The sequence below is a fragment of the Plecotus auritus genome (genome assembly GCF_963455305.1).
Source record: "Plecotus auritus genome assembly, chromosome: 5".
NCBI classification, from domain to species: domain Eukaryota; kingdom Metazoa; phylum Chordata; class Mammalia; order Chiroptera; family Vespertilionidae; genus Plecotus; species Plecotus auritus.
Window position 1 is genome coordinate 38363838 of NC_137776.1, and position 17908 is coordinate 38381745.

General features: G+C 58.4%; 2 protein-coding genes across 2 annotated transcripts in view; one reads left to right on the forward strand and one right to left on the reverse strand.

The window, feature by feature from the left end:
- Positions 1–291: 291 nt before the first annotated feature.
- On the reverse strand, positions 292–9204 carry MAB21L4 (mab-21 like 4). The gene is made up of 5 exons (XM_080669495.1): positions 8599–9204; positions 4923–5148; positions 3293–3446; positions 1621–1977; positions 292–730 (listed from the first exon to the last, which is right to left on the reverse strand). The coding sequence occupies exons 1-5, from the start codon at positions 9104–9106 to the stop codon at positions 638–640; spliced, it is 1338 nt and encodes a 445-aa protein (XP_080525621.1). The 5' UTR covers positions 9107–9204; the 3' UTR covers positions 292–637.
- An 8515-nt stretch (positions 9205–17719) lies between these two features.
- The window catches only part of CROCC2 (ciliary rootlet coiled-coil, rootletin family member 2), a gene marked incomplete at its 5' end in the record, with an annotated part of 53249 nt that continues 53060 nt past the window's right edge, over positions 17720–17908 (forward strand). The window contains one exon of the mRNA XM_080671159.1: positions 17720–17797. Coding sequence (XP_080527285.1) covers positions 17720–17797 — 78 coding nt within the window. The remainder of the gene's footprint in view (positions 17798–17908) is intronic.

The window sequence follows — 17908 nt, forward strand, 5'->3', positions numbered from 1 at the left end:
CATGTCGTGCAGACACTGTGCTTTGAACAGTGAACTATTGTTCTCTGCTGCAGAACCTCAGCTTCCATGCTAGGGTTTTCCAGAGACGCCACATGGTGCTTGTTCTCCCTGGGGACCCCAGCCCATGAACCTGCTGGACAGCCAGTCTGTGCTTTGACCCACTCAGAACTTACCGTCTCCGAGCCAGCCCACAAATGGACCTTCCCAAGGTCCATTTCCAAAATCCATTGAGGCTGAAGGCCCCATCCTTGTGCTTGTGGTAGGTGGGCAGGTACAAGAACTCTTGCTATTCCTTGGGAGTACATTAATTTATTCAGATCAGACACATAGTATTTCACCTCACGGAATAGCATTTGATACAGACGGGATGAGTCCTCGAGGTCCTGGCACTCAGTTTTCTGAGTCTTGACGGCACCATGCAGGTGGATGGACACAAGAAGCACACGCCCCTCACCCCTGGAGATGAGGCAGCTGCTCCCAGGAGGCCCGCTGTCCTGCACTCTTAGACTCCCATGAGGACACCGCCCCGGACAAAGTCCCTCCACGACCCACCACCCGCCTCAAGGTGAAGGTCTTCTGCCCGTGTCCCAGGAGCCTCCGTGGGGCAGTGTAGCAGCGACAGAGCTCAGGCGCCCACTCAGCTGTCCTCGCCGCCCAGGGACTTGGTCTTCCGGAATATGCTCTGCATGGCCGAGATCCGGTCCTTATCCTGGATGTGGAAGACCTGGAACTGCGGGCGGGGCAGGGACAGAGGGGTCACAAAGACATCTGGGAGTCCATTACTGAGCCCCAGACACAGCATGGGACAAGATCTGTCCCTGATCACTGGGCTTCCTGCTTCTGGGTCTCACCTAGACAGTCCTCCCTGCAACTGGACCTGCCTAGGTCCCCTCCCCCAGGGCCTTCCTCACACCCAGGTGTCCTTGGATGGCCTGACACCAAGGAGGCCTGGGCAGGTGCTTGCTGAGGCCTGAATGTGGGTTACCCCTCCTACTACCATCACTCCATGTTTCTGGGTGTACCCTGGAAGGGGACATGTTGGCTCTTTGGCATGAAGGTGGGGGTGGCCCTTGGGGAAGGAGCAGGAGGGGGGTTCCCAGGGATGGAGGAAGGGAGGGTCAGCAGAGCTGGTGGAACCTTGGGGCTTGAGAGGGGCAGCTGGTAGAGCAGACAGGCACCCCCTAAATGCCAAGGGACATGACATGGGACTGCTGGGTCCAGGGAATCTGCCAATGAGGCCCACAGAGGCCACACCCCTTCAGGAGGACTGGAGCCCAGGATAGCTGCTGGGGCTCTGAGTGCTCTCACTGTGGGTTTGGGTGGTTCTGGGGGGAACAGGGTCAGGCTTGGACATGCTTCCCTAGTTCCGAGACAGCGGTCCTGGGCCTGTGGAGCCACTGGTGGGCAGGGGGCAATCATGGCCTATTTGACCCCAATGTCACATCCTTTCCTGACAGAAGCTGTCTAGAGGCCTGACCTGACCAACCTCCTTGCTCAAGCTCCTGACCCTGAGCAGAGGGGGCAGCGGGGGGGCGGGAGGGTGGGTAGGATGACCAGAACTCATCCCCACCACATGTGACCCTGGGTCTGCCCAAGGCCCCCTCAACTGTCTGTGCCCACCTTGTCCAGCAGGACATCAAAATAGGCGGTGGCCCAGTAGGTGGGGTCGCTGGCAGGCAGCTGCAGGAGCGCCTTGACCCCATGGCCGATGCGCGGCGGGGGGCTGCGGCCCAGGTGGGTGACGTGGATGCGCAGGGACGCCTCAGGCTGGCTGGCGAAGTGCTCCACACGCTGGTAGAGGGCATTGAGGTCCAGGCTGGTATCTTGCAGCAGGTTGTGCTCGGGGTGGAGGAAGTGGGGCAGGTTCCTGGTGGCCAAGCAGCACAGCAGCACCACGAGCAGGCGGTACACAGCGCCCTGCAGCTCCACCCAGTCCTCGGGCGCCGGGAAGAGCACCGAGGCCCAGAGCAGCACAGCCTTTGGGAAGACAGTGGGTCAGGCCCTGGGGACAGGATGTGGATGGACCCTCCAGCCCTCCCCCCTCCTCCACCCCAGAAGCTCCCTGCCCACAGGCACTTTCCCCCACCCTTTATGGGTCCCCTGGGTGCCCCAGAGTGAGTCCTAGACCCTCCCCACCAGCTGTGCCCACCATGGTGCCTCCCTTGACTCCTGGGGGCGGGAGGTCACTACAGCTGAGCAGGTCCCCACCCAGCCTCCTCTCCATGCCTCCATGGCACCCCGGCGCCAGCCACCAAGATCCTTCTGAGGGGATTCGAGGCTCCTACCATCCTCTGGCCCTTTCCTCATGCCCCACTCCCACTGAACTCCTACTCATGCCCTATAGCGCCACCCTAAGGGCCCCACTCCATGACATTCCCTGCCCTAGTCTATGTGCCCAGGACACCTGGGTCCAGAATATGTCTGAAAGCTACAATTAGACTTACCTGGCTGCCCTCCCACCCCTGGCCCTGAGTCCCCCTCTCCTTTTGCTTTACATACCCCTCTCCCTCTGCCCTACTTCACTGAAGGAGCCACCCTGTGTCCGACTCCAAAGGACCCCCTCTGAAGTTGGCACCCCCTCAGGGGGTGGATGGAGTTCTGAGAGGGACAGTGAATGGCTTGAGGTCGCATGGGGACTCCTGGTAGAGTTTCTTCTGCACCGGGTTGGACCACATCTCTTAACCCCCAACCCGTGTCATGGAGCAGCATTCCAAGGCCTCGCACTGCCCACTCCAGGCAGAGACCCCAAGATTCCATGGCCCCACCCATTTCCCCTGCACCACCCTGTGAGCTCCTGCCCCTGCTTTTCCAGCGCCTGACAGTACCCAGCCCTAGGAGGACATGGTTCCAGCGCTGTCACAGAGTCACTGGGCAGCAGAGGAGGGGTGCCAGGGCTGGGCTGGCTCCACTCAGAGAGGGAGCCCCGGCCGGTAACATTCACAGACTCCAGGCCGGAGGACAGGCGCCTCCCAGGGCTGACACGATCCTGGGGGTAGGCTAGCTGTGTGCCACCCAACCCAAAGGGCCAGGAGAACCCCCAGGGTCACCAGCCCTGGGATGGCAAAGGCGGGTCTGAGGCGACACTGCACTCAGCAGCCAGATGTCACTTGTGAGCCTGGGCCTCTGGGAACCCGGCAAGGCCTCAGAAGCCTCTGACTCAGAGCTTGCTCCAGGCTGTGCATTGGTCAGAACCGGCCCAAGGGTCCAACGTGGGGTCCCCTGCCCTGGGCCCCTGGTTATAGACAAAGGCCCAGCAGAGTGGGAACAGGGCTCCTAAGCCCCGCACACGTACCTTCAGGTGATCAAAGGTCAGGCCGGGGCTCTGGCCGCTGTCGCACCAGCTCTCATGGTTGATCCGGTCCAGGATGGAGAGGCTGTCCAGGCGGTGGCCCGGCAGGGAGCCCAGCGCGCTAAGCAGCCTGGTGAGCAGGTAGTCCATGGAGACCCTGGGGGCCCAGACAGACACACCACTCGTGGTCAGCATCTCGGCCTCAGCCAGGTGCCGTGGCTCCCTGCATCCACAGCTTACCTCCAGAAAGGAAAGCCTCCCCAGGGGACAGCAGAGGAGGGGTGCCAGGGCTCCTGGGCCCAGGGGACAGCCCAGGCCTTGGCAGCCGCTGGCGGGATGCATGCAGCCAGGCTTCATGCATGTTTCAGGAACGGCCTGCAGAGGGCGCTGTCCAGTGTGAAATGTCTGGTTTACCCGTAGAACCAGAGCACGGAGGGACATGGGGAGCCTTTGGGCTAGCCAAGCCTTTTTACAGGGACTGGAAGGTGCCGCTCTCAGCAGCCCAGAGTGGAGCAGCTGAGGCTTCTGGTCCCTGGCGGGGTGTGGGAGGAGACGCCCCAGCCTGGCAGGTATGATGTCTTCATTCCATGCCCCACTCTGACAGCTTCAGACCACAAAGAGGCTCAGAATCCTGCCCCCAGCAGTGCCCACAGCACAGGGCACACCAGAGGCACTAGCTGTGTGCTTGCTGGGTGAGTGATGGTGGGACCTGGGCATGGTGCCCTCAGGGTCCCCACTCTATGTGCAATCTCAACACTGGATGGTCAACTGCCCCCAGATTCTGTGGTGGACAGAGCACAGGAAAGGCCATTTACTTGCAAAAAATGACTGCTCGGCCCAGCCCTTCCCCTATCTCGGCAGCCAGCGTCATCACCTGTTGAACGCAGCCCCTGCTCTGTGCAAAGATGGGCCAGGTGGGTGGGGTGGTTCCCAGGTGCTCTACTGAGCCTTTCTGAGCAGCAGAAAACCACAAAAAGGCATCACCAGCTTTACAAACATCACCCACCTACACACTTCACCCCCGACATGAGAGCTGGCAGGGGGTTCACCCTGGCCAAATCATAGTGGCCTGTGTGCCAGCTGCAGTTAAGCAGAGTAGATCCCAATGGGGTTTGCCGGGCCCTGGTGTGGAGTCTGCAGGGAGCTCAGCCTCTGCCCTGTGCCCCCCACTCCCTCCCTTCCTCCCACAGAACCTTCCCAGGCTCCCTTCCCAGCAGCTGCCACCCTCCCCGAGATTTCTGGGCCAGGGAGAGGACATCACAACTAAATACCTTGGTTGGGGGACTCCTGGGAGTGGGGACACGAACCTGGAAGAGCAGCCCAGATGGAGTGAAGCCCCAGTGCTAATTTGTCTCATTAGATCCTGACCACCCTCCCAGCTGCTCCTGGAACCTGCCAGGACCCTGGACAAGACACCTGTCCTCTTCGCTGCTTTCCTGCACTGGGCTGGTCATGAAGGGTTCCACCACACAGCCCACTCCCCAAAGCTTGGGGCGGCGGTGGGGGGAGCGATATCCTGAATTCCCCTGGCAGTCCTGTAACCTCTGTGTGGTAGGGATGTCCATGGAGCAGCGGGGGTGATTCCTTCCTGCCCACTCCCCAGGACCCCACTGACCCAGGAGGTGCCTCCTACCTCCAGAGCTGGGCGCTGGCGGGCACCAGGGCCACCTCTTGGCTGATGATCCTTTTCAAGCTGCCTTCAGGGAACCCAGGCGCCCGCTGGGCCCCCTCCAGGACAGGCACACTGTGCTTCCACCGCACCACAGGCACCACGTTGAAGCGGATTGTCCTCCAGCCACTGGACACCAGCAGCGACAGGCGTAGCTCCTCCTCCCGCAGGCTGTCCGCCTTCAGAGAGCCTGCAATGGCCGCCCTGTTGGCCCCTCATCCGTGCCTAACCCTGCCTTCCCAAGACACTCCTCGGCCCTCACCTGCAGCCCTGTCGGCCCCACCCAAGCCCACACCTGCAGGCCCCTCCATCCCCCAACACCTGTATCAACCCAGAACCTCAGCCAGGCGTGGGGCTGGCACAGCAGGTGCCTGCACAACTGTTATGGGCAGAATTGTGTCCCCTAAAACTCAGGTGTGGAAGCCCTAACTAACCCCCAGCAGCTCAGACTGTGATTGTATTTGGAGATGGGGGTCTTTAAAAAGGTGAAGCAAAATGAGGCCATCAGGGTGGGTGCTAATCTGATATGTCTGGTCCTTATGGAAGAGATGTCAGGAAATCCTCACTCTATGTGCAGTCTCAACACTGGATGGTCAACTGCCCCCTGAAAAGAGGCCATGTGAGGACTTGCCAGAGGCCTCAAGAGAAACCAACCCTGCCCACACCGTGGCCTTGGACTTCCAGCCTGAGGACTGAGGACCTAAATTTAAGTTGTTTAAGCGCCTGGCTGTGGTATCTGTTCGCACAACCCAGCCGGCTGACTCATGTCGTGAGGATGCGGTCAGCTCAGGAGTTTGCAGCCTCCACGATTACAGCAGCACCTGCACTGAGGCTTCCCCATGGGCACCTCCCAGGCCTTCCTGACCCGGGCTCTGTTCCACCCCATGGCCATGTCCCCTGCAGCCCTCTCTGCTGGAGGAGGGGCAGCAGCAGCTGCCCAGGCTGGGCCAGGAGAGGCCACCACCCCAAGAGGAGCAGTTCTGCCCCAGGGCAGGGCCCTCAGCCAGTGGTCCTGGCCCACTGCCCCATTGGCTGGGTCCAAGGGCCTCACTGGCCCAACCCTGCCGGGGACACTAAGGTGGCTCTGAGACCTGGCCTCTCTCTCAAGGAGGAAAGTCAGGAAGGGTCTCTAACACTTCTCTCTGAGTGGCTTGTCTGCCGGCTCAGACACCCCTCACAGGAGGGGCTGGGAAGTGAAGGACAGGTCTGCTCAGAAGAGAATGAGCAATGTCCCTGAAGACCTGGGGTTTGGAGGAGCAGGCTTGGTGCCCAGCATCCAGGAGGCCCTCCCTGAAGGCTGACAGAGGACAAGCCTGGCTTCCCTAAATTCCACTGACATCTGGGGGGTAGGGGAGACAGAACATTCCAGCAGAAATGCTTCCCAATCCCTTCCCACTCAGGCCCCATGGGGCCCAGCCTAGGGCCTACTCCCCTACACAGAGCCCCCAGACCACCCAGAAGGGACGCTCCATGGGGTCATGGGACTGGGGCTCGGGAGGTGGGGGATACTGGGCACACTGGCCTTCTCCCTCAGTTGTCCTTCCTCCTATCCTACAGCAGACACAGTCTGCCCTGGAGAGTCCAGGGCCTTGGGGGATCCTCCAGAAAGGAACCAGAACCCCATATGTATACCCCTCCTCCTAATCTCCTGCAAGGCAGCTCTTAGGCCACCTTCTGGGACCAGCCCAGGGCTGGTCCTGTCCCTGCCACCTGGGCTACTCCATCCCCTGAATGGGCCTCAGTTTTCCCATCAGTTAAAGGGAGAGAGGGGTTCAGTGATCCCCAGTCCCTCTCTTTTAGCATTTGAGGCACCTGTTATGCAAAGCCACAGGTGACTTCATTTCCTTAGCTACCACTGGTCACACATTTTGTCCATGAAATGGTGACTTGGAAGGTAGCCAGCCACACCTGCCACCCATCCCAGCCACTCCCCACCAGTCTGGCCTGGTGTCACAGTTCCCAGGGGCTCCCAGGGCGGGGGTGGGGTGGGGTGGACAGCCTGAACCTTGTCACCTGCAGCTCACACTTCCTTTTAAGGGAGGTGTCAGAAAGCAATGCTTGGAATTTCCCTGCATGCAGGTGGCCAGCCCCTGGGTGTGGCTGCCTACTCAGCCAGGATAAGGGGACCTGGGAAGGTGAGGAGGGGCCTGGCAGCCTAGAATGTGCCTGAAGGACCCCGGGCTGGGCAGAGCCTTGTGCTCAATCAATTGGTGGGTCTGTCCCCTAGGCAGGACAGCGGGCCTGAAGGTGACAGGACCAGGTGGGAACAGCCAGGCTAGGTCTCAGAAAGACCTTGCCGGAGCTGCCTTCGATAATTAGAAGGTTCAGAGATGGTCAGCGAAGATGTCTGCAGGCCGGGCTTTAGGAGCAGCTAATGACAGGCCCGGCCACCCTGTGAGGGCAGTGTCCGTCATCAGCCCCAAGATGGGGGTCAACTGCCCAGGTCACCAGCCAGGTCTGGGGAGGGGCTGGAATAAGAAGCCACCCCTCCTGTGTTACAAGTCTATCCAGAAGCCTGGCCTCCTTCTGAATCTTTATGTTGGCATGGAGAAGGATGCCCGGCTTCCCTAGAACCCACAGGAAAAAGGTTGGTCCTATGGGCTGCCCAGGTGGCTAAGGTGACCATGTCACCAGGTGGGCCAGAGCCTGGATTGCAGCCAGACCTGGGCTCTACACCTGGGCAGTCTGGGGCAGGTCACCGTCCCTCAGGGGTCTGACCATCCCTACTCACTGACCTCATGGCAGATGTGAGGGCCAGACTAATACCAGGTGGCAGCCACCCCACGTGTACCTGTCCCCCCCAGAAGACAGGACATTCTGTTTCAGTCCCTAATTGCCTGCCAGGACAACCTGACATCTTTTTCCTGACCACCAGGAAGATGGACTTCCTCACCCCGGGCCCCACTGTCCTGGGCCCTGCACAACCCGCACCTGTGCTTCTAGCCCCTCACAGTCCTGGGGAGAGGGGAGCCTGCCACTCCTGGCCCTGTCCACCTTGAGTAGGCCACCATCCAGACCACATCAACAAGGCACCAGAGGAGAGACTGAGGCCAGACCCCTGGCTCATATGACAGTACCTACCACAGATCCACCTTGGGGCCCAAGACATCAATTAGCAACTGGGCCATAAGTTGAACCAGTCCTGTGCACACGTGTGCATGTATGCACACATCCACACTCACATGTGTGCATGCTCACAAATGTACATGCATTCACAACCCCACAGTCACACACACACACACACACACACACACACACACACACACACACGAACGCACACAGTGTCCTATCCCAGTGCAATGTGACCTGAGGCTGGAAGTGAGGACAGCTGGGAGGACTGTCGGGTCCAGCTGGGACTGACAACAGAACTGCATCAGGGACCCTCCTGAAGCAGATCAGCTGGAAAACAGCACACTGGTTATAGTTTCCAGCTGCTTACAAAGTAGCATCCATTAAAATGTTACTATCAAAATCACCATGTAAAACTCAAATAACATGAAACATGTCTTCTTAGAACTCAGAGCGATGTTCCCCAACTCGTGCGCCCCTGACACACACACTGAGCACTCACACAGGTGTGTGTGCACTCACCACCATCACACGTATATACTCATGCATGCACAGAGAGCTTGCCCACTACCTGGCGTGATGAGGCCATGGTGCTTGCAGTGCACGATGGCAGCCACCAGAAGGTCCTTGAGGACGTGCAGGACCTTGCTGGGCACAATGTGGCCGCAGCACTTGGTGCTGCTGTCTAAGGAGGCAGTGAAGACGTCGTCAGTCACCCACTGCTCCAAGCCGGCCCCTTCTCTAGGGACACCCAGACGGCAGGTCATGGGGCCATCGCCCATCTCGCTGGCCCCTGGTTCCTCACTCAGGAGGGCTTCAGCGTCCACCCTCAGGGGCACCTCCATGTCCACTGGGCTGTCCGAGGAGCGCAGGGCAAATTGCAAGGCCTCCAGGTCTCGGGAGTAATCCACAAGGAAGCGGGGGTCCTGGGCATGCACGCGCTCCAGCACGGTGAGTAGCACGTTCTCTGCACGTTGGTAGTCCTGTGCCCGGGACGCCTCCCGCGAGCGGATGGCCTGCAGGTAGTGGTGCCACAGGGGCACCTGCACGTTCATGGCTGGGGCCAGGGCAGAGGACATCGCCCTGGAGGGGCTGTGCCGAAGACCGGGAGGGGGCACCTGCCCAGGGGAGGAGCAGGTCCACAGGTGGGGCGCCAGCTCCCCGCAGAGCAGAATTCCAGAGTGGTGTGGGGTGCAGCAGGTTAAATAGCTGAACTTGGCCCAAGCCTTTGAAGTGAGGGTGAGTCAGTCATCAACAATTAGGAATGCCACAGGAGCAGGCAGAGAGGGGGCCTGCTTACGGGGGAGGGGCCTCACTGGGCTCCTCCCTCTCTCACACTGCCTCAGCCCCAAGGCACATTCAAGCTGAGACTCCCGCCCTCCTGGACCTGGCTTCCCCCACCCCGCTCCCTGCTACTGTGCTGTCCCTGGAGGTGGGGGGCCTGTTTTTGTTTCCCCTCCCACCCTTAACCCCGTAGCAGCAGCCTCAGGGTCTCTGTGACATCGCCCGCCCCCCACCACCACTAGATTGGTGTTTGGACAAAAGACATCCCCCTTTGCTGAGATGTGAAAGGTGAGGCAGGGCGGTGGCTGCCCAAGACCCTGAGTGTGGGGGCTGTCTCTGGGCCACCACCTCCCAACCGTCTCTCTCTGAGGCATCCTGAAAGCAACCAGCCTCGGGCCAGAGCTGGGGACTGCATTTCCATAGTAACCTGAGCATTTTCTCAGGCACCTGTGCCCCCACCTTGAAGCTGGGAACTTCGAACTTGGTACCCACCAAAGTCCAGGTGTGAAACCTGCCCCTTCCTCCTGCAAGGCCTGTGTCCAGTGCCCCCTGATGCCCACCACCAGCCTTGGGCCCTCAAGTTGCCTGACCCCCACCCCATCTGGCCCTCAGCTTGAGAGGAGTACCCACCTGGGCCTGGAGCTGGAGTGAGTCTGGTTCTAGGGGAAGTCTCCTTGGCTCCACCTCTTGGGGTTGAAAAGCCCCGCCCTGCCAGTCCCTCCAGCACCTGTGCTGGGCACCCTGCCCAGCCCAGCTGCCTCTCTGCTCAGGGCTGAGCAAGTTCCAACCAGCAGGTGGGAGCCGCCCCTGTGACCCTTGGCCCCTCTGGGCTGGCTGTGTGCATCAGGTACCCCCCGCTGTAGCTTCTGTAAACAGCAAATGTGAAGATGTCTCCATGGAGAAGGCCGACAGCTATCGCAAACATGCCCCCCCGCTCCCCCTCCCTGCCGCAGCCCACCCGGGAGCTGTGTGCCAGAGTCAGATTGTGTGCCTGAGTCAAAGCTGTGGGCAGAACCAGGATCCAAGGCACTCACTTCCTGGTGCTTGGAAGCCCTTCTGTGGAGCTGCAGCCCCAGTGAATGGGTCTCTGCTTCCATGCCTCCTAGGATGGGGAGCTCCCCACCTGACCCAGGGAGCCCATGACACAATCAAACAAGACAGATTTCCCTCCTCAAACCTGGCCCAGCCGTGTCCTTGGGGGTTGCCCAGAGCACTTCTGCCCCTTACCCAGGGCTGCTGCTCGGACCTCACATAATCTCAATCTTTTCCCTGCACACACCGATCTTTGCATGGTGCCCCTCTCTCCAGGGGACTCTGGCCTAGAGGGAGGGGAGTGGCTGCAGGGGAGCTGGTCCTGCAGCCCTCATCCTGACTCTCAGTCTTGGGTCCTGTTCCTGTAGTGGCTTCCCTGTCTGCGAGTGGGATTCTCGGGATTCTCACGTTCCTCCACTTTCCCAGGAATCTTACAACTGTCTCTGAATTTGCCCAGGGAACGAATGGACCCCTGTATACCCAAAGCACCCAAGGCTCTGAGTCAGAACAAGATCCAGCTCCACACCCCACAAGCTGCCCATCAGGAGACAGTGGAGCAGGGGTTCTCCCCACTAGGCTAGGGGAGGAAGGGAGGAGAGTGGCCCTGTGAGCACTCGCAGTTGGGAGGGGGACAAAATCAGAGTGTCATACTCTCAGACACTGTCTCCCTGGATGGGGAATGGTCCTCAGTGTATCCTGGAGCCCACATGAAGGTAGCCACAGGCACTTGGACAAGGCCTTGGAGCTGTGGACAGGTGAAGGCCAGGAAGATGGTCATAAGCTGCACCTGGACCAGGCAGGGCAGAGCAGGGAGGGCAGGCTGCTGGCACAGGAGACCTGGGAAGCGTTTGGCCAGAGACCTGCAGGCCACAGCCCAGGCCCACTGCCCTGCAGAGCCCGCAGTGTGGTGTGGTGAGTGAGGGGAGGAGGACCCGGTGTGCACAGTGGTGTGGGCTTATCGGACACGTTCCATCGGGGCCTTGGTGGCTTAGGAAGGGGATTGCCCGAGGCTCACACAACAACCTCGATTGCATGTTTGTCCAGCTTCCACCTCCATGTAATTCAGGGCAAGAGCACAGATCCTGTATTTCAGGAATTCCCAGGAGGGCGGGAGGGGCCTTCCACCCAAACCCCCATGTCTCAGCACCCAGTGAGGAGTGAAAATCCCTAAGTGGTGAGGGGCTTGCTAAGAGGGTAAGCCAGGCCCCCTGGGAGGAGTCCCAGGCCCCCGATGTGACACAGCCAGCACTGGCCTGCCTCCTCCTCCCACAGAGATCCAGCTCTTGGGTGTGCCCATAAACTCGAACCATCTCCTCCACCCCTGCCCCTCCTTCAAGGCAGGAAACAGGCAGGACTAGGTGTGGAAGGAGGTGACGGGACAACTAACCCCAAGGTTAATGGAGAGACAGGAAGACCCTTCCTTACAGAAAATGGGCTGGAGTTGTGAGGATAAGTCTGCTGATGGGGGCTGTCCAGGTGTTTGTAGATGCTCAGGGCCACCAAGGGAGAAGCAGGTATGTGACCAACCAGCATTGTCCTCAGGAAGGTGCCTGCCCTCGGAGCCTGGCAGAAGCAAGTGAGGAGCAGACAGCTGAGCCGTGAAGATTTTCAAAGCAGGAAGAAGACCAGCGGCAGCCACAGGCAGGACAGGGGTCAGCAGGGGCCTATGGGGACAGGAAAGCTCCAAGGGCCTCCGCACAGGGCTGGGAAAGGGTAGTGTGGAGAAGGGGCTGAAGTGGGCGTGGCCCTGAGTGAGGCCACACAGAGCAGCCAGCTCTGTCGTCAGGGGCCATTCAGTCAGCAAAGGGCCAGACTGGAGCTCCCCGAATCCTCCCCCGGAGGGTGGAATCTATCGCACAGCCTGGACTCAGGAACCCACTAGACTTCCTCTGTGGCTGCCATGTGTGGGAGAAGAACCAGCCCCTGGTGCCGCAGGCAGGGTTGGAATATTTGGTATTTTTTTATTGCGACAAATAAACACAAGAAAATTTATCATCTTATCATTTAACTGTACAATTCAGTGACATCAGGACATTAACATTGTGCTACCAACATCAGCACCCATCTCCTGAGCTCTTCTTCCCAAAATGAAACCCTGTCTCAATTGAACACAAACGCTTCTGCCCCGACCTCTGGCACCCACCATCATGCCTTTGGTCTCTATGACTCAGATTCTTCCAGGGACCTCATATAAGTGAGGAGTAGGAGTTCCTTGAGGACATGTGCTGAGTGAAATCAGCCAATCAGGAAAAGACAGGGACTGAATGATTCCACTTATACGCATGTTGTAGCAGGTGTCATGATTTCCTTCCTTTTTAAGGTTAATATTCCCTTGTGTGGATGCACCACATTTTGTTTATTCTTTCATCTGTCCATGGGCTCTGGGGTTGCTTTCATGTTTCAGCTATTGTGAGTGATGCTGCTGTGAACATGGGTGTGCAACTATCTCTTTGAAACCCTGCTTGCAATTCTTTTTTTTTTAATCTTTTTTTTAAAATATATTTTATTGATTTTTTACAGAGAGGAAGGGAGAGGGATAGAGAGTTAGAAACATCGATGAGAGAGAAACATCGATCAGCTGCCTCCTGCACACCCCCCACCGGGGATGTGCCCGCAACCAAGGTACGTGCCCTTGACCGGAATTGAACCCGGGACCTTTCAGTCCGCAGGCCGACGCTCTATCCACTGAGCCAAACCGGTTTTGGCTGCTTGCAATTCTTTTGGGTGTATACCCAGAAGTGGAATTGCTGGATCATATGGGAATTCTATGTTTAATTTTTTAGGAAACTTCATACTGGTTTTCACAGGAGCTGTACCATTTTACATTCCCACCAACAGTGCTCAGGGCTCCAGTTTCCCCATATACTCCTGACACTGTTATCTTCTGAGGTTTTGATAGCAGCCACCCTGATGGATGAAGAGGTATCACTGTGATTTGATTGGCATTTCCCATGACAAGCACTGTTGAGCATCTTTTCATGGGCTGGTTGGCCAGTCGTGTATCTTCTTTGGAGATGTCTATTCAAGTCCTTTACCCATTTTTAAATTAAATGTTTGGGGTTTTTTTGTTGAGTTATAAGAGTTCTGTATGTATTCTCTGTATTCTGGACATTAATTCTAACATCAGATTTATGATTTGCAAGTATTTTTTCCCATTCTCTGGGCTGCCTTTTCACTCTTGATATCATCCTTTGAAGCACAAAGTTTTTAATTTTTCCAATTTATCTTTCTTTTCTTTTGTTTCCTGTGCTTTTGGTGTCATATCTAAGCAATTGTTGCCAAATCCAAGACCATGAAGATTTCCCTCAGCATTTTCCTCTAAGAGTTGCATAGCCTTAGCTCGTATGATTAGGTGCTCAGCAGGGTTTTAAGGCCCTAACAGCTCCAAGTTCCAGTCACCCCAGCAGAGCTCTCCCCCCACCCCACCCCACCCGGCCCCAAGCTCCTTTCTTCATTGCAATGCAGTGTCTGGGATTTCGTTTTAGCCACCCCATGAAGGCAAGGGACAGAGGGCAGGTCCATGAGTAACCCCCACACCCCTTCTCAGGACTGGCCCCCACAGCATGCCTAGCATCATCCTCAGGCAACCCTTTGAATAGATTAATGCAGGTGGGTTCTGTCCCAAGGAACCTCTCAGGATTGACCACAGTCTGGATTCCTCCCACCAACCAGGGCTGATAGCCCCCTGTGGTCCTCTGGGCAGAGGGCCAGATGCAAAGAGAGGCCCCAAGAGCTGGAGGGAGAGGAAAAGGGTTGAGAGTTTTCTCCTGTAGCACATATGCCCAGGCATCCACTGGGGTGACCCTGAGAGGCTGACCTGGTAGTATCCCCCACCATGAGCCTTCCAGTATCTTCCCTGATCCAACCACCCTTTACAGGGTCTCCACTGCTGTCCCAAAACCAGGCCTCAGACATGGACAGATGGCCAGGGGAACACAGACACCAGTAACCTAGGCACCCACCCATCAGGCAGTAGGACAGTCAGCCTTGGCCCCAGTCAGCAGTTCTGGGCGGTACCAGAGCCAGTGCCCCAGCCACTGTCCAGAGCAGGGCTGTATTTTGGTTCAACAGAGGAATGCACAGCCTGCTTCCTGTCTGGCACCTGCAGGGGACGCGCCCTTAGAGGCTGAGAACCTGGCTCAGCTGAGCCACAGCCACAGGCAGGAACCATTCCTCTCCTTCGGGAGAGATGTCTGTAGGGAGTGCAGGTCACAGGACAGAGTCACCAAGAGTACAGACAGGGGTGGGAAGACAGGCAGATGCCAGAGCTGATTGGGGCGGGACTGGCAGCCGGGAGGCCCAGAGGGGCTGGGACAGGGGCACCACATTCCTTTGTGGCCTCTCACCCTCTTCCCCGATTGTCCTCTATATGACCCGTCTTTGGAGGACACGTCAGAACTGAGTGTCCCATCCACAGCAAGCCTGTCTGCCAGGGTGAGGACGAGAGGCCGACCAAGGGCAGGAGTGACTGGCCACGCACCGGGAAGTACAAAAGCTTTCATGTGAATTTTGAGGTCCCCTCTCCTCTTAGAGAGGATCTGGGTCAAGGGTGGCAAATTCTGGTGTCCCTGGGGCCAGCAGGAGACAGAAAAAGGTGAGGCAAGCTGAGTTCTGCCTCACCTTACCCAGTCCCTGCCCCTCCCTTGTGTCCCCCAGCCCAAACTTGGGCAGGCCCGGCCAGGACTTGGGTTGTCCCAGGGCAGCTGGAAATGCAGAGTCTGTGAGTGACATTGAGGCCAAGTGAAATCCAGTGAGTTTCCCACTTGGAGGAAGGAACAGTGGCCAAGCCCAGCCATGGCCCATCATTGAGGGCCTTCTGCACAGACAAGGGGAGGCAAGCACATTCTGGACACGTGGTGAGCGAGGCTGCCTACCCTCTGAGCACTTTCTCGGACCCCAGGGAGCAGGCGGTTCAGGGCCCTGGCTGGCTGAGTCCAGCTCAGTCAGGATGTGGGTCAGGACCAACCGTGTCTCCCTGAACCCTCCCTGCCTGCCCGTCCATCCCACAGAGAAGCGACCTGCATGGTGAGTATCGCATGTTCTACTCGTTCCAAAAATTTCCCTGGGGCTGTGCCCAGGCTCAGCGCTGACTCTGCCCTCAGAGTTCTCCTCCTCGTCCATCGAGGGCCCAGGACCAGAAGCCGCAAGCTTGTACACCAGGCAGTGAGGCTCCAGGGTATGCACAGGCCCTGTGTGGGCCTTGAGGGGGTGGAGAAGGCTCCCAGAGGAGAGCGTGCAGGGGTGGGGTCAAGGGGGAGTAGGCAAGCTGAGATCAGGGTGGGTGGGGGGAGGGGCATGGCAGGATGGCCCCGCCCACCTCGAGGCACCAACTGTCATGGTTTCCAGTGACTGGAGCCTTATTTAGACTCATCTGAGTGACCTTCACAGATGGTCACACTGACGTCTGCAGTCTCCTCAACCCCCATGGCCAAGCACCCAAATTACACTGCCCCTTCTCCCCGTGCAGGAACTCTCACCAGAGGACAGGGCCCTGTGCTCCTGTCAGAGGAGGTCCAGCCTCTGAGCAGCAGGAAATGCTGGCCTGCCCCTCCCCTGCCCCACCCCTCCCAAGCTCCTCTGGGCTCATCCTCCAGGCCCACAGGGGCTCCAGGACTCAGGGATGCTGCAGGAAGCCTTGGGTACCAAGAGGATGCCCAAGCCATGGCATCAGTCTGCTGGGCTCTGAATCTGGACCTCTGCTTTGTGACTTCAGGAGCCAGAGCTCATTGCTAGACCAGAGGGGCCAGGGTCAGAGGGACAGCCTAGGCCAGCCTTGGGCAAACTACGGCCCACAGGCCGGATCTGGCTGTTCTATCCAGTTCTCTTGCTCTCCCCTCCGCTCCTTTACTTTGAATTTATATTAGTTCACACAAACACTCCATCCATGCTTTTGTTCCAGCCCTCCGGTCCAGTTTAAGAACCCATTGTGGCCCTCGAGTCAAAAAGTTTTCCCACCCCTGGCCTAGGCCCTGGTGCCCTAGAAACTGCCCCATAAACCCACGCCAGCCCCGATGCCCAGTGGGGCTGTGTCTGGCCCTGAGAGCTGGCCTGTCTTTGCATGGGGCACCCTTGTACTGTCTTCTCGGGAAGGGAAGGGTGTCCGGAGACCTGAGGACATCAGGAGCAGGACAGAGCACAGGTGCCTTCAGTGAGCTTCGGTTCTGAGGAAGTGCCTCGGCCCCTTCAGGCTGCTCCGCCTCCTGCAGCACTGGGCACAGGTATGCTCACCCGCTCAGTGTCCATCCTCACTGGTGGCCTCAGAGGGGCACATCCATTCCCAGGGCCCCCAAATGGCCTCCTCTCATCAGAGGGATAGTCACTTCTGGTTTTAGGGCCCACTCCAGCGCCACCCCTTTCCAACAGGGATTCCTGTCGGCATCAGCCCATCTGGGGTAGGTCCAGCTTGGAACAAGAAGGCCCTGAGAGGAGACAGGTGGGGAGGGACACTGGTCTGGCTGAACGTCTGTTGCCAGACTCAGTCCAGAGACCCTAGAAGGCCAGGCAGGGAGGGACAGACTTCTCTCTCTGCCCTGACGAATGGCCCTGCCTCTCTCCCTTCACCTCCCACATGGGGATTGGGTGCCACTGGCTGGGGTGCCCCTGCTGGTCCTTCATGTGGCTCTGGGAAGGTCCAGGTGAATGAGCAGAAATGACCTTCCTCTGGCAAGTATGCGGCACACTACCCATGGAGCAGCTACCCTGAAGGGTCCAGAGGGAAATCAGATTCCAGAAGGCATGACCAAGAGCAAGGTGAGGAAGACAAGGTCTCCTTTGGTCCTTGAGCAGGTGGCTTCCCCTCCCCAGGCCTCAGTTTACTCATCTGCTACATGCCAGTGCACGGTTGAACTCTAGGTTCTTTTCCAAACATTAGGGGAAAAGTCACAGTTTGATTCTCCATCACGAGGAAACGGTGGTCAGCATGCTACCCCCTCGGCTGTGGCCACCAAGCACATGATTCCTCCCAGGGTGACTGACCAATGGAAGGCTGGGCCTTTCCCCGCAGGTAGGGGGGCCAGGGGGAGAGGTCTACCGCTCCCTGGTTGTGGTTGCCCAGGTGGACAGCTTCACCCAGGGCGTCTCCAGGTCTCCGGGGAAACAGCTTCCACACAACAGCGTTCCTTAGTCCCCATCGCAACAAGGCCTGCACTCCTGTTTCCAGGGAAACCCAGCCTTCAGCGTCCCAGTTGCCACAGCAACACCTAAGCTTCAGTTGTCCACAAAGTCCCAACCCAGAGTGGGCAGCTGGGAGCCCAGGACAGGGAGCAGGTGCTGCACAGGTGTGGGACCAAGAGCTGAAGGAGGTCCTGGCCAGAATCCCTGGAGGAGACGCCCTGACTGGAGCCCAGCTTTCTCCTGGATCCTGTGCCCCAGCTACAATGAGTTCTGCCTCCAGCGAGCCAGGCAACGGGGATGCAGCCAAGCGGTCCCCACTGGGGCTGGACACCGTGATCCAGGTCAGTGGGGTGGCTGCCTTCCAGCACCCTTCTAGGAGCAGGCTCCAAGGGCACCTTAAGAGGGAAGGGACCCTGCAGAGGCCACACCTCCTAGGCTCAAGGGCACTTTGC

Excerpts from the sequence above, each read along its gene's own strand:
- MAB21L4 (XM_080669495.1), bottom strand. The coding sequence starts at position 9,106 with ATGTCCTCTGCCCTGGCCCCAGCCATGAACGTGCAGGTGCCCCTGTGG. Across the intron at positions 3,447-4,922 it reads GCCAGCGCCCAGCTCTGGAG|GGTCTCCATGGACTACCTGC; the intron begins GTAGGAGGCACC and ends CTGGGCCCCCAG. Across the intron at positions 731-1,620 it reads TTGATGTCCTGCTGGACAAG|TTCCAGGTCTTCCACATCCA; the intron begins GTGGGCACAGAC and ends CCCCGCCCGCAG.